This window comes from Manacus candei, unplaced genomic scaffold (genome assembly GCF_025592945.1).
Source record: "Manacus candei isolate 608988 ecotype Guabito, Panama unplaced genomic scaffold, ASM2559294v1 h1tg000003l, whole genome shotgun sequence".
NCBI lineage: Eukaryota > Metazoa > Chordata > Aves > Passeriformes > Pipridae > Manacus > Manacus candei.
Genome location: NW_026138051.1, coordinates 18,066,767 through 18,080,477, shown reverse-complemented (window position 1 = coordinate 18,080,477; position 13,711 = coordinate 18,066,767). Strand labels below are relative to the sequence as shown.

At 50.8% G+C, this 13,711-nt stretch overlaps 1 protein-coding gene across 7 annotated transcripts in view; it reads right to left on the bottom strand.

Moving 5' to 3' along the window:
• The window catches only part of LOC127472419 (H(+)/Cl(-) exchange transporter 5), a 37,313-nt gene that overhangs the window by 9,293 nt on the left and 14,309 nt on the right, over positions 1-13,711 (bottom strand). For 6 of the 7 annotated variants that reach the window (XM_051790642.1, XM_051790672.1, XM_051790653.1 and 3 more), the window contains 6 exons: positions 6,207-6,358; positions 4,034-4,133; positions 2,450-2,634; positions 1,667-1,789; positions 1,014-1,220; positions 358-438 (listed from right to left, as the gene is read on the bottom strand). In XM_051790642.1, the coding sequence (XP_051646602.1) occupies positions 358-438; positions 1,014-1,220; positions 1,667-1,789; positions 2,450-2,634; positions 4,034-4,133; positions 6,207-6,358 (848 nt within the window). Of the gene's footprint in view, positions 1-357; positions 439-1,013; positions 1,221-1,666; positions 1,790-2,449; positions 2,635-4,033; positions 4,134-6,206; positions 6,359-9,739; positions 9,884-13,711 lie in introns of those variants that run through there. The other variant, XM_051790691.1, reaches the window with a different exon arrangement.

The following is a 13,711-nucleotide window of genomic DNA, read 5'->3' as shown; positions in this document are numbered from 1 at the left end:
TGGCACTCTGCTCTGGTCTGGTTGAAAAGGTTGGACTTGGAGGTCTTTTCAAACCTCAGTGATTCTGTAATTCTATATGGAAAACACAGCTGTGGCTGTGAGCAGTCAGCGATGCCAAGCATGGACAGACCAGGGGGAACCAACCAGTTTATGGCAAAGCTACAGACAAACATGATCCAAAATTAACCCTCCAGCACTCATAAGAATTACCTGAACTCCCAACTAGCTTTTAGGTTGGCCTTGTACATACAGTATTCCAGAGGTTCTGCTTTCCACAGCCTGGCAGGCAGGAGTGGGCTGTGTTTTTAACCCAGCAGGGCCAGTTCTGCACTAAACCAGCTCAAGAGCCAAGGTTACCTCTTCCAGGCTGAAGAGCACTCCTCCGATGGGCGCACCAAAAGCCACCGACACGCCGGCGGCGGCGGCTGCTGAGAGCACCTGAGGGAGGGACAAAGGCAGTCAGACTTCTCAGCCCTCCCAACCACTCCTTTCTTCTGTTTGCCTTCACTTAAATTTGTACATGTTTATCTCCAGCCAGTGCACGGTCAGCTGGGTCTGACCTGCCTTAAAGGCAGCAGGGAAAAGGTGGAGTGAGCCAATTCCTGAGGGAGAAGTAGCTCCAAAAAAAATCAGTGTTAGCATTTCAACAGTCCCAGCCCCAAATGGGTAGAAGTGGCATCACTGGCAACTTCCTCTTCTGTTTCAACCGATTTCACCTCAGATAAAGCTTCAGTACAATACAAAAGCAGTAATTTCACCCCACAGAACACCCTGAGTTTTCCTGTCTCACATTCCCCCTGTGTCCCAGCAGGGTGTAACATAAGTGGAGGTACTCTGGAGCCCTCCAAACCCTGCCAGCCCACCCAATGGTTTCTGCCAGGTTTGGTTCAGCAGAAGGTACACTGGCACACGTGGTACACACTGGCACACGGAGAACATGCCAGAACAGAACAGTTTACCCCCGGGGGGAAGCCCCAGAGCCACGACCTCCCCACTTCAGTGTCTCCACGTACCTCCCTGCGCTTGGCTTCGTTCTTGCGGTACTTGGTGAAGAGATGGCACAGGATGTTCCCACAGCAGCAGGCGACATGGACCAGGGGCCCCTCCTTGCCCAGGCTCAGCCCCGAGGACACGGCCAGCACAAGGGTGATGGTTTTGATGACCAGCGTCCACTTGCCCAGGTAGCCTCTAATGATGAAACCACTTAAGATAGTTTTGATCTGGAAGTCAAGCACACAAAGCTCTACAGGCTTTCATTCAAGCCCTGGGCAGAGCTCCTGATTTACTGGGCATTCCCAACCCTACCCTTCCCTACAGCTTTCAGAGCGCCCTCCACGAGCTATCAAAAGTAACTTAAGAGTCTGTAAAAATATCCCTCCATGTAAAGGCAGAACCAGCCACCTGAGTCCTTCCTCCAGGGCCCCTATCCCTGATGGAAAAACACCCAAGCAGTACCTCCTGCAGTAAATGCCAAAACATCTTAATTTTTAAAGGGATTGCACGGATATTTTAGAACTAGACATGTTTCAGGATGGCTTGGAAAAACACCCATATGTTAAACCACTACCTGAAGTGGAAGAAGTTATTCCATAGCAGGTGTGTGTAAGTTTTGGATGGTGGATCCCCTACCCCACCTGAAAAACAACCCACTGTCATTCTCACTCACCTCTGGGATCCCTGAGCCACAGGCATATGGAGCAAACCCCTTCACAAGTAGCACAGCAAGAAGGGAGAACATCAAGGCCCAGACAACGTACATGAAGTAGTTGAGAATATACGCAAACGCCCCCTGAAAAAACACGGAGAAAAATGCCCAAATTAGATCATTTCAAGTGACCCCATATCAAACCTGTGCACTGAAGTGAGCACAGAGAAACAGCAGGTCATCTCAGAGAGTTATCAGCCAAAAATGGAGAGAGCTCCCCTAAGCCTGAGGTTTCAAGGTACATGTGCTGGGTTATGGGGATGAACCAGTCCCACATCCAAAAGCCATTCATTAAACAGCAAACAAGGTACAGCAGTAGAATCATGGAATTATTTAGGCTGGAAAAGACCTCTAGGATGATCAAGTTCAACCTCAGCTTGGAAGTGGCTCAGTGTTGTCCCAGTCAAGCAGCTGCTCCACTGCATAGGGCTGCCCCAAACACAGGACTGGAGCCCGTGACATTCCCCCAAAATGTTCATGGGCAAAATACCCTCCAAGCACCAGGTCTTGGACACACAGCTAACACATTGCACCTGTAAAACTGGCAGTGTTTTGCTTCCCCACATCCCCCTCTGAGGACAACACATCAGTAACTTGCTGACACCCTTGGAAGACCCCAATGATGAGCGTTTAACCACTGAACCACCCAGAGCTTGGACTTCTGGCATCTACACCCAGATCACTCCCTGGGATGACCCAGGCTGGGTAACTGGGGAATCCAGTAGCAAAACCAGCTGCAGTTACCTCTCCATAGCCGAGGATGAGCTGGGACCAGCTCTTCCACTCGGGACACTTGTCTCTGTCGGTGAAGGTGGTGTTGGATTTCCAGCAGCAGTGCTCATGGTTGAACCAGAACCCTGCCAAGCACACTCCTTCCTTCAGATCTGTCATCCAGTGGGCAGAGATGTCGATCAGCCCTGCCAAGGAACCTGGTTTAAAGGGAAAAAAAAAAAAACAAAATAGTTTAATAATCACCTTGTGCACACTCAAACACCTGAAGGTCACAGCCTGCCCCACTAGTTCCTGACTCACCCTCCAACACACAGAGAAACACTGGTATTTCTGCCTACAATTCCTTCTGTGGAGAGCTAAAGGGGCAGATTTGCTTGGTTTTGAATAATTTCAATATATTGAAAAGAGCAGGTGAGGGAACAGCACGGCTGATGATATTTCAAAGGCTGACTGTGTTCAAACCCACCCTGCATCCTCAGCAATTAATTCTTCCCAATGACACTGAAAAACTGTTTATTAAATATAGCACAGCAACATTCCTGGAGGACTCAGACAAAATGTGTCACCAGAATCCAGGAGTTGCACCAACAACGCCGACACTGTGACAGGAATAACTCTGAATTTGGAAAAAACATTTCCAATGCCAAATCAAAAAAAGAAAAATAAAGGAGGGGAAAGTTACAACTGTGCCAAGTGAAACAACGCCAGCAGAGCCAGCACAGAAGTTAATTTGGATTTTAGAAGAGGAATCTTCATGCAATTTCTATTAATAACTTCTGTGATCCCCGAAGATCACTGGGATCAGCTCTGCTCTCACCCAACCCCCTGGAGCAAAGCAGGGGCCAGGAACAGAGACCTCTGATCCTTAGGAGCAAGTGGCAGCACAAGCTTCAGAGGTTGCAACCAACATTCAGCAAATCCAGCAGTTAATGACAAACTGGCCAGCAGCCTTCCTGGGTAACCATTAACAGGAGATTTCACTTCGACCCTCGTGACAGATGCTTTGCTGCTTCCTATCGGGAAGATCTGTATCCAAGGGATTTACTCCTGCTGCCCTAGGGCCAAAGTTTGCTTCTAAGTCATTTAAAAGGTCTCAGCCAGCCAACCTCTGAAAGAAGCTGACTTCCAAAAAACACCTCTTCCTTTTTATATCCAAGTAAAGTGGGAAAAAAACAACCAAAAAAGAAGTAACTCTTGTTGGCAGTCCTTGGCATTAACCTCTGCAGTGCCCCCGAGGAGCGCTTGGCACAGACGTACACAAAGCACAGCACTCTCCTCCAGCCCAGCATTTCCATCAGCTCTGCTTTAATTAACATTTTTTTATTTGTTTCAGAGCTCTGTACCAGCAGCAGATCCAGAGCAGTGTCCAGGACAGCTCTCAGCCCCAGTTTTGTACTTTGCTTTTGCAAAAACGGGGCCTCAAAACACTTAAAAATAATTCTCTGTGAACTACAATGCAGCGGCAGAGCCCTCGGTGGCAGCACAAGTCCTCACTCCAGGGACAAATCCTGCTCCAGGAACCTGCCAGGGCTTGTGGAGGAATTGATCCCGATGCTGTAGCACGGGAATTAGTTTTCCCTGGAGGTTTGTTCTTACCTGCCAACAACCCAATGAAGAGCATCAACAGCCAGCCCGAGAAGGCATCGCTCACGCTGTGCAGCAGCGCCCAGGTGGACTCTTTGCTTCTGTTGGTGATCTGGGAAAGGGTTTGCAAAAGGAAACAAAAATCCATGAGGACACTGATCCACTGCGGTGTAAATGCTCTAAGAACTACTTGGTGACACTGTCACTGCACTTTGGGGGGGTGAGGGGAGAGAAAAAGCATCAGACAGCAGCTGCTCCTACAGCTGGTACAGTAAATGCAGCTCTGGTTGGGAGGTGTAGGAGAATGGATCAAGGGTCATGGAATCCCAGAATGAGTTGGGTGCGAAGGGACCTTGAAGATCACCCATTCCACCCCCTGCTATGGGCAGGGACACCTTCCTTATCCCAGGTTGCTCCAAGCCCCATCCAACCTGGCCTTGTACACTTGTACAGGGATGGGGCAGCCACAGCTTCTCTGTGCCAGGACCTCAAGGATACGGACACAAGGGGGTCACAGGTTTAATGCCAGCACAGAGGAATGGTCAGGCCGGGAAGCAGCCAATGGTGGCACTGGGAAGTGAGACTCAGCCCCATCCCAGATGCCCCAGGCTGAGCTGACCTGTCAGTCTCACTGCTCCTGACAGGCAGACAAAGGGGGACAGAACAGCCATTGTGTGCCCCCAGTACCCAGCTGCCTCTCCCAAGAGAAACATTCCAGCTCACCACTATTATTCCCAAACAAAAAGGCACATTGATGCACACAACTAATGCCCACTAAATGAGGAATAAACGCAGTAAGAATCCTTTCTGCCTGGATGAGCATCTGTTGGGTTTTTCCAAATGCCACACTGATCCCTGTGACGGAATCCAGGAGGGCTTGGGGTGGCTGCCAAAACTATTTCCTTTAGATTTCTTTCCATTGGACAAACCCCACACCTCTTTGGCCAGCCCTAACTTCTGCCTTGACCTGATTTGATCTCTCCTAAGAAGACAGGTTGGGGTTGTCCAGTCTGGAGAAGAAAAGGCTCCCCCAGGAGACCTTAGAGTCCCTTCCAGTGCCTAAAGGGGCTCCAAGAGAGCTGGAAAGGAACTCTGGACAAGGGCCTGGAGTCACAGGACAAAGAGGAATGGCTTCCCACTGCCAGAGGGCAGGGTTAGATTCAATATGGGGAAGGATATTCCTGGCTGTGAGGGTGGGGAGGCCCTGGCACAGGTTGCCCAGAGAAGCTGTGGCTGCTCCATCCCTGGAATTGTTCAAGGCCAGGTTGGACAGGGCTTGGAGCAACCTGGGCTGGTGGAAGGTGTCCCTGCCCATGGCAGGGGGTTAGAACTGGATGATCTTTAAGGTCCTTCCAACCCAAACCATTCCATGATTGTCTGACCTCTGCAGACAGGAAACTGTGCCACGCTGAAGGGCACCACCCTTGTACCCACACCTGTGACAAGGCTTTGGGGTTTGGACCCTTAACCCAATAACAGGACCAGTTTTGGGGCAGGAGGCAGCAGGGACACAAAGCCCCTTGGCTGGGTCTGCACTCACTCAAATTTTTGGGCATTATGCTGTATTTCTTGTATTTATTCACACCCTGAGCAGAGTGTGTGCTCTATTTGGGTCCTGCTAGCAAAGACACAAGTTGTTTTGTGAGGCCCAGGGAAAAAAAATAAAGAATCAAAGAATATTTTGGGAAACAAATAGACAAGTTGAGTTCAACCATCACCCTCCAAGAGTGCTGTCAGCAAGGCAGGAGCAGACTGAGGACATGGGTAGTTCATTTAAAGTCCTCCTTGCTTTCTGAGCAAATTCCTTTAATTGCACAGTGGTGCAAAGGGATTCTGGAAGAATTCTGGAAGAACTGCACTTCTCAAACAAAAAAAATTCCAACAGAAAGAGCATCTTTCACCTTTGCAGTTGTGAAAGCAGAAAAACAGGCTGGTTTGCCTATCTGAAACCCACATTTTAAATAAATAAAAGTCTTCAGAAGAGAAGTAGCAACTGATAAACTGCAACATGGGGGATTTAAGGCTCCTTTTCCTCTAACTGAAGCTCTCACCTCCCATCCTAAGGGTAACCCCTTCATCCCAGGTGTCTCCAGGAAGTGCCTCCCTACCCCAGCAATCAGAACTAAGATTAACAAAGTTAATTATCCTGCCCTCAGTGCCAGTGAGGAGCAGTAGGAATTTTTACCTCCCTGTGCCTGTCCCGGTCCCTGGATTTCTCTCGCACCCAGTCTATAGTGTTAAAATCTTCATAGGTGCCCACTCCAGGAAGAGGTTCCTCCAGGAAATCCATCATGGTGCTTTTGCCATTCATCCCTCCTCCATTATACGTGGAAAAGCCTGGTGGGGGAGGAACGGGGAAAATTGAGCATTTCTTAGTTTCCCCCTTTTTTATAAAACCCCCAAACACTAATTAAGGGGGGGAAAGCACAGATTTCAGTGGGAACAAAGAGCTGCTGAGATGTTCCCGAGCTAAATACCCCAGGCACACCTTCCCAGGTGATCTGTGCCAGGTACAGCCTTCCCAGCTCCAGCAGCTCACATGGAGATGGGGCTGTTCCTGGAAATGACCGTTCAAAACCAAAGTGAATCATCACTAGATGTTGACTTTTCCCTAAATCCAGTACTTGCCGTGAGGATATTTTGCCATTTGAAGTAAGCAGAGGGGAGAGGCAGAGGAGAAGGGGAATATTTGAGACCCCCCAGGAGAGCTGAAGGGAATCCCAGGTGGATCTGGTCGTGGTGGGCAGGAGGGCATGAATAGGAGCAGGGAAACAGGGAAAGCAAAGCATCCAGTGGGGCATGGAAAGCAGAAATAGTGGTATCAAGTGGGATACCATTGGGAAAACACCAGACTGAGGCTTGCAGCCTCCCTTGGTGGAGAGAACTCAGCCAAACCACTCAACCTCCTGCCTAACCTGCTCCAGCCCACGGAAAACAATGGTTAGTGTGGGTGTACACCCCCAAAATCGTGGTTCTGTAAGACACTAAGTGTCTCCAGTCATCCAGAGGGAAAAACAGAAGGGCAAAAGCCAAAATCCAATCAAAACTGGGAAGTGCTGGGGAAGAGCAGGGTTAAAACTCCCAGGCAGAAGGATAATGGTTGATATTTCACTCAGTGTATTTAGGTTGCAGCTATCACCGGGGCAAAGGTGTCTCCAGATGGGAAAAATAAGGAATTCAAACAGCTGCCCTCTGCCCCATCATCTAAAGCAGGAGGGGAAAAGAGAGCTGTGATGTCTTCCCAACCCATCTCCCAGATTGGCACAGCTGCCTCTTCACAGGGAAGAAGGCACGGGAAAACAAGATGAGTCATGTACAGAACTGACAACCACCACAAAATAACCCACTTAAAAAGGCTCCTCGCTTCATCTGGGACAAAAAGAAGGTGAACTGGAGTCCTCCAGAGCTCTTCCCAATGGTGAGAGCACAGGCCATGAGCCCCAGCTTGCACTGGGAAGCAAACAGGGCAGGTTTGGCAAGAGCTGCAAGGAATTCCTGGCTTTAATGACATTTTTGAGGCAAAAAGCTTGGAAATACCCAAACTGGCATCAAGGCTTCCCTGTTCAAATATCCCCACTGGAAATTCCAAGCGCTCTTCTATAAACCTAATGGACCAGAACCTCCCTGAATAAATCCCCCAGATAACAACAGCCAGTCAGGTGGGAGGCCGTGGAGCACTGAGGTACCTGGAGCTCCTCCTGCCCGCCTGGGTAGTGCTACCCACGGCCTCCAAGGCAATGGGAGCTGCCTGGAGCAGGGATCTGGTACAGGGGACAAGCCAAGGCCTCCTCCCAGCCACCTGCAGCTCAGCGAGTCCCACCTGCAGCCCAGAGCTGCAGCCCTTCACAGCCAAGGCCACCAAAGGACAAGGAGACTGTGCCCGTGGCAGAACTGAGCTCAGCAGGGTCTGACCCAGCTCCATGGGGACACACAACATCCCAGTGCCCACCTGGGAGACTCTGTGGCACACCAGACCTTCTCACCACAGTCATCCACATCCAATTCCCAGTTCCAGGGCCCCCCACCTCACACTACAGTGTATTTTTAATATCCTTGTGCTCTGGGAAAGCTGGAATATAGATTTGGGGATGGAGGGGTGGTTACTGATGGCTGGTGAGAGCATTGTGGGAAGCCAGAATCCATCCAGGCCTTCATGCCCCCCAGACAAGGAACTACCACGGCCACATTCCCAGGGATGAGGTGGCTCTGGGGGGAATGACGAGTTCACCAAGCTCAGCAATGCCAAAGACAACACCAAATCCACCTTGAAAAGCAGGTGAGTGACTCCCCTGCACACCCATCCCCAGACCAGGCAGCCCAGCCTGAGGGGTTCTTTTTGCTTCTACAGGAATGACCAACTCTCCTAAAGTACCCCAACCATTCCCATCTCCGTGCTGCAGACAGCAGGCTCTCACTGCCTATTCCATTGGGGTTTTTTGGCATATCCACTGCACTGTTTCCTAAAGATTAAAGATACAGCTGTCCTAAATTAAAGTATTAATAAAGGAGAGTTAAACCCAGCAAACAGAACACCCTGAGAAGCATTTTCTGCAAGAAGCTGAGATCGGGGCATTCCATGCTCACTGTCGCAGAAAAACTGCCCAGACCAGTGACTTGGAGCTATCCTGGGAATGCTCTCCCAGCTCAGGGCTGCCACAGAGCACCACAAACCAGACCCTGAGGGCACAAAGCTGCAATGCCAGAGGGGTTGCGGGTCATGGGACCCCCAGCAACACCCTGATGGCCCCCTCAATCCCTCAGGCACAGCCAGTGTGATCCCACCCATGATCCCATCCTCAGCCTGGGTGATGACATCCACAGCCCGTGTGATCCCACATGCAGAAGGGACTCACACACTCCACACCAGGCAGGTGCAGTTTGGAGCCTGATCCCACTCTCCAGGGTCCCCACCCAGCCCAGCCTGCCCATCCTACAGCACCAGGATTTCCATTCCCAAAGCAGAATCCCGCAGTCTCCAGCCCTACACCACAACTGTCCATTTGACAGAAGACAACGAGGAAACATCCTTATATTTTTTCCAGGAGTAATGCAGAATGATAAAATGGCTGACAGCCATAAATATTTATCAAGATTATATTTCCTGCCTTAGCTGCTTGCAAATCAAGGATCCTAGAATAACCAGATAGGAATAAAGGAGGAAAATGAGCTCAGTGATGCTTTGCCATTGCACAGGTCCCCCTGTTGGGAATGTCCAGAAATCAGAATTTAATGCCAGAGACAGCAAGTGAAAAGTGACTCTGTTGCAGCTCATCTCTAAACACAGATTTCTCAGTGATTTGATCACCTCCCCAGAACAGGTTAATTAATCCTCCACTTCAGACTCTGTCTCAGGAAAACCAGACAGGGCTTGTTAAACTTAGAGACTGTGCCCGGTGCCACCCCCACAAAGCCCCGGCGTTTAGGAACGGTCCTGCCAGCAGCGAGGGGACAGCGATGGCACCTGCAGATCCCTGCCACCGCTTCCCTGCTCCAGCAAATCCGGGGAAAGCCAGGGGTTTGCAGGCAGTGCACAACCATTACACAACAGAAATCCCACTGCCCACCCACCCTGACCCACCGCCTTCCCCCCAGCCCCAGGGCCACTGCCAGCATTTGCCCACTGCCAGCATTTGCCCGCTGCCTCCGCAGCGTGCAGGACACACGGACACGCTCCCCTGGGCTCACGCCACCTCTTCCCCCCTGCAAGTGTCTCCTCACCCTGGCTCAGCCGCTCCTGGGGAGCACCCCTGGGGGTCTGCCCGTGCCATGGCCGTGGCTCGGGGGATGTTCCTGGGGCTCACAGCGGCACTTGCTGCATCCTCCTCCTCCGGACTCCGATCCCGCAGCGGCGCTGGGCACCCCCCCGCACCCGGCATGTCGTCACCGGCACCGTCACATGAGCCAGCCCTTGCACCTCCACCGAGGGACAGGATTGGAGAGGCACAGGGAGAGGGTCAGGCTCGCAGGCAAGGACAGAGGGAGCAGCTCTGGCCAGGGATGGGGAATCCCGAGGGTCCAGAGCAGAGGCTGCATCCCGAAGCGGCGAGCGGAGCCGCTCCGGCAGCACTCGGGACAGTTTGTTTGGCAGAAGGGATTCCCCGGGACTAAAACCCATCTGCCATGCTGCAGATTGGCAGCTGCAGAGCTGGGGCTGCCCAGGGCTTCGAGCTGGAGAAAACTCACTGGAAAATGCCGTTTGTGCTCATAAGCACCAGGAATCAGGCAGGGTTAAGTGCACACTCAGAGTGATCAGCATCACAGAGGCTCTGGGGTGGAAGGGACCTTAAAGCTCATCCCATTTCACTCCCTGCCACGGCAGTGACACCTTCTACAAGAACAGGTTGCTCCAAGCCCTGTCCATCCTGGTCTTGAACACTTCCAGGGATGAGGCAGCCACAGTTTCTCTGGGCAACCTATGCAAGTTTGAAGCCATTCTCCCTTGTCCTGTCACTCCAGGTCCTCATCCCAAGTCCCTGTCCAGCTCTCCTGGAGCCCCTTTAGGCCCTGCAAGGGGCTCTCAGGTCTCCCTGGAGCCTTCTCTTCTCCAGGTGAACCCCCCCAGCTCTCCCAGCCTGGCTCCAGAGCAGAGGGGCTCCAGCCCTTGGAGTATCTCCGGGGCCTCCTCCGGACTCCTCCAGCAGCTCCACATCCTTCTGATGTTGTTCCCCAGGGCTGGAGGCAGCTCTGCAGGTGGGGTCTCACCTGAGGGGGCAGAGGGACAGAATCCCCCCCATGCCCTACTGCCCACACTGTGGGATCAGCCCAGGCTGACCTGTACCCAGGTTTCTGGGTACAGAGCACACAGCCAGGGTATGTGGAGCTTCTCATTCACCAACACTCCCAAATCCCTCTCCTCAGGGCTGTTCTCCATCCATTCTCCACCCAGTCTGGATTTGTGCTTGGGATTGCCCTGACCCACAAATTTGACTCCCCTTCACCCCAACAGTCCAACCCCAAAGATCCACCAAACCTGACCCTTAACCCCCTTACCAGCCTGTCCATGGAGGGACACCCCAGACACGAGCACCCTGCTCCCCACCTCCCACCAGGGATGCTCCTGGCACACCAGCCTGGGACATGACCTGCTCTGCACCCCGTTTCTAAAGCTCTGCACCAAGCCAGGATGCAGCAAAGGAAAACACACATTTATCAACAGTCTCCTGACCACGGTGTCACTGATGTACTGACACACAGACTCCTTTCTTTTCCCACCCAGTTCACAATTTCCTCACTGAATAGCTCCCAACAACTGCTCTTTGCTCACTGTCTTTCCAGCAGGCAGCCACTGGATTGTCCTTTTGTCCTCTTGGCACAGTCGATACTTCAAAGCACTCTCCCAACCTCCTGGCCCCACCAGCACCTTTATCTTGCCATTCAATGTACACAAGAGCTCGAAGGGACTGGTGATTAAGTTCCTCCAGCTCCAATTTGCTGGTGATAACTTGTCATTCAGACACTGCCTGCGAGACTGAAACCCTACACCCTCCACATGCTGACTTTGGTCTCACTGATTAACTCCGGGGCTCTGGCTGAGGAAGGCAGATGGAGAAAAAAGCCAGGGGAGATGTGCCAGCCCGAGGTTCCCACTTCAAGTTTTAATTACATTTTTAATTTAAGATGGAGAATAACTCGCTGCTGAATCCTGTTTGTGTTCATAAGCACCAGGAATCAGTCAGGGTAAACTGTGCATTCAGATCTCTGATCGTGGAGTCACGGAATGGTTTGGGAAGGAAGGGATCTTAAAGCCCATCCAGTTCCAACCCCCTGCCATGGGCAGGGACACCTTCCACTAGCTCAGGTTGCTCCAAGCCCTGTCCAACCTGGCCTTGGACACTTCCAGGCATCCAGGGGCAGCCACAGCTTCTCTGGGCAACCTGTGCCAGGGCCTCCCCACCCTCGCAGGGGAGAATTTCTCAGATCTAACCTAAATCTCCCCTCTCTCAGTTCAAACCCTCCCCCTGTCAAGAACCTGTCAGTTCTTGCCTTTAGAGCTCGAAGAGAAAAAAACATTCAGTCCTACAGAGAAAAGGAGACCTTCCACCACTGAAACACGTTTAAGTCTTCCTCTGAAAGAAAGAGAAACACAGTCCTTTGCTCCTACAATTTAAAGCTTCCATGACTCCCAAGCATTACATCTTATTCCTCCCGAGCTGGTGCTGCCTCCCCACTGCTCGAGTGGGGAAAGGGCCACTGAAATAAAACACAAGACAAACCAGCATTGCCACCTCACTTAAACACCCACCACATCCTTTAACCCATTCAGGGGAAACCACTGGCATTCAAACAGTCTTGGAAAGGGCTATCTAGGAATCAGTACGACTTGCCCTCATAACAAGGTTGGCAGAAGCAACCCCCTCATCTAGGAGAGGTTTCTTGGCAAGGCAGCTTTTCCAGTAGATTTGGCTAAAGGAATCAGGCCTCATAAATCTTGTATTTCATCCAAAAAAACCCAACAATCAACAGGACTGCAGATAGAATCCAACCCACCGTGTTTTAGGTACCCACGAAGCTTTGGACAGAACTTTCTTTACAAGATCTAAAGCAAATTAAGCTGTTGGGGGATAACAGGGAAATTTTCTCACAGAAAAGCAACAGGACAAAGACACAGGATGATGAATAAATCCCTCTGTTTTCAAAAGAGGAGAAAGGCAACCCTGGAATCCCACTCAGTTCTGCTTGTCCTGGACTATTCCATGTATTTCTAAGAGGTCTGGAGAAGTGGTGACTAGACTCTGGGCAGTGTTTTGGGTAACCAGCATGTCTTGGACTGACTTTAGAGACTCACAGCTGGGATACAAGGGAGCAGGAGAAAATCACTGCCAAAAAACAAGGTTTAGAGGAGGAGCAAAAGAACTGCAAACCCTCCTGCTCTAAGTCAGCACCTTTGACTTCAAGTGTCGGCGACAACACTCAGCAAGTCGTTGCTCAACAACTGAGGGGAGGCAACCAGGAAACAGCTCTTTTTTTTTTTTTAATTCCTCAAGCCAAGAAGCAGCAGAGATTTGCTGCTGCACAAATGCACCTTGGACATCACATGTAGCTCTGGGCACCTTTACTGTGAAACAGAAAGGTGATACCAGTAAGATGAAACAACAACTGGGAAGCCAAATGACCAGATGACCTTCAAAGGTCCCTTTCCAACCCAAACAACTTAATAATTCTAGGATTCTGCATCCTTAAAAAGACTGTCCCTTTGGCCAAGATGTAAATTCCAGCTCTGACAACAACTTTGAGAAAGCACTGCTAAGATTCCCTCATTTCCTGCTGTAACACCATTACCTTAGTGCCAAGACTGCAAGGGAAACTATAAAAGTATCAGGGGATTTGATTAAAAAGCCAAGTTTGACTCCCGAGCACAACTTAACAGCGTGGAAAAAAAAAACCATAATAATCAAGGAAAGTCTTATCTGTTACATTTTACTGATAAAATGCTGAAGTCCAGACCAGAGGAGATAAGAGGGAGAGAACATGTTACTCATGGTGAGGTTTCAGTAACACAAACAGGCGTGAGAAGCCACTGCAGTTGGGTTTAGAGTAGTTTGACTGAAACAGGCCTGAAGCACTTGGAATATCTACATTTCAGCAGCAGCAAGGCTGGTGGTCCCCAGCAGAGCCCTGCCACTGTCACTCACCAGTCAAGGCCCCCTAAGGAAAGCTCTGAGGAGCTCCAGCTGCCACACACGTTCCAGG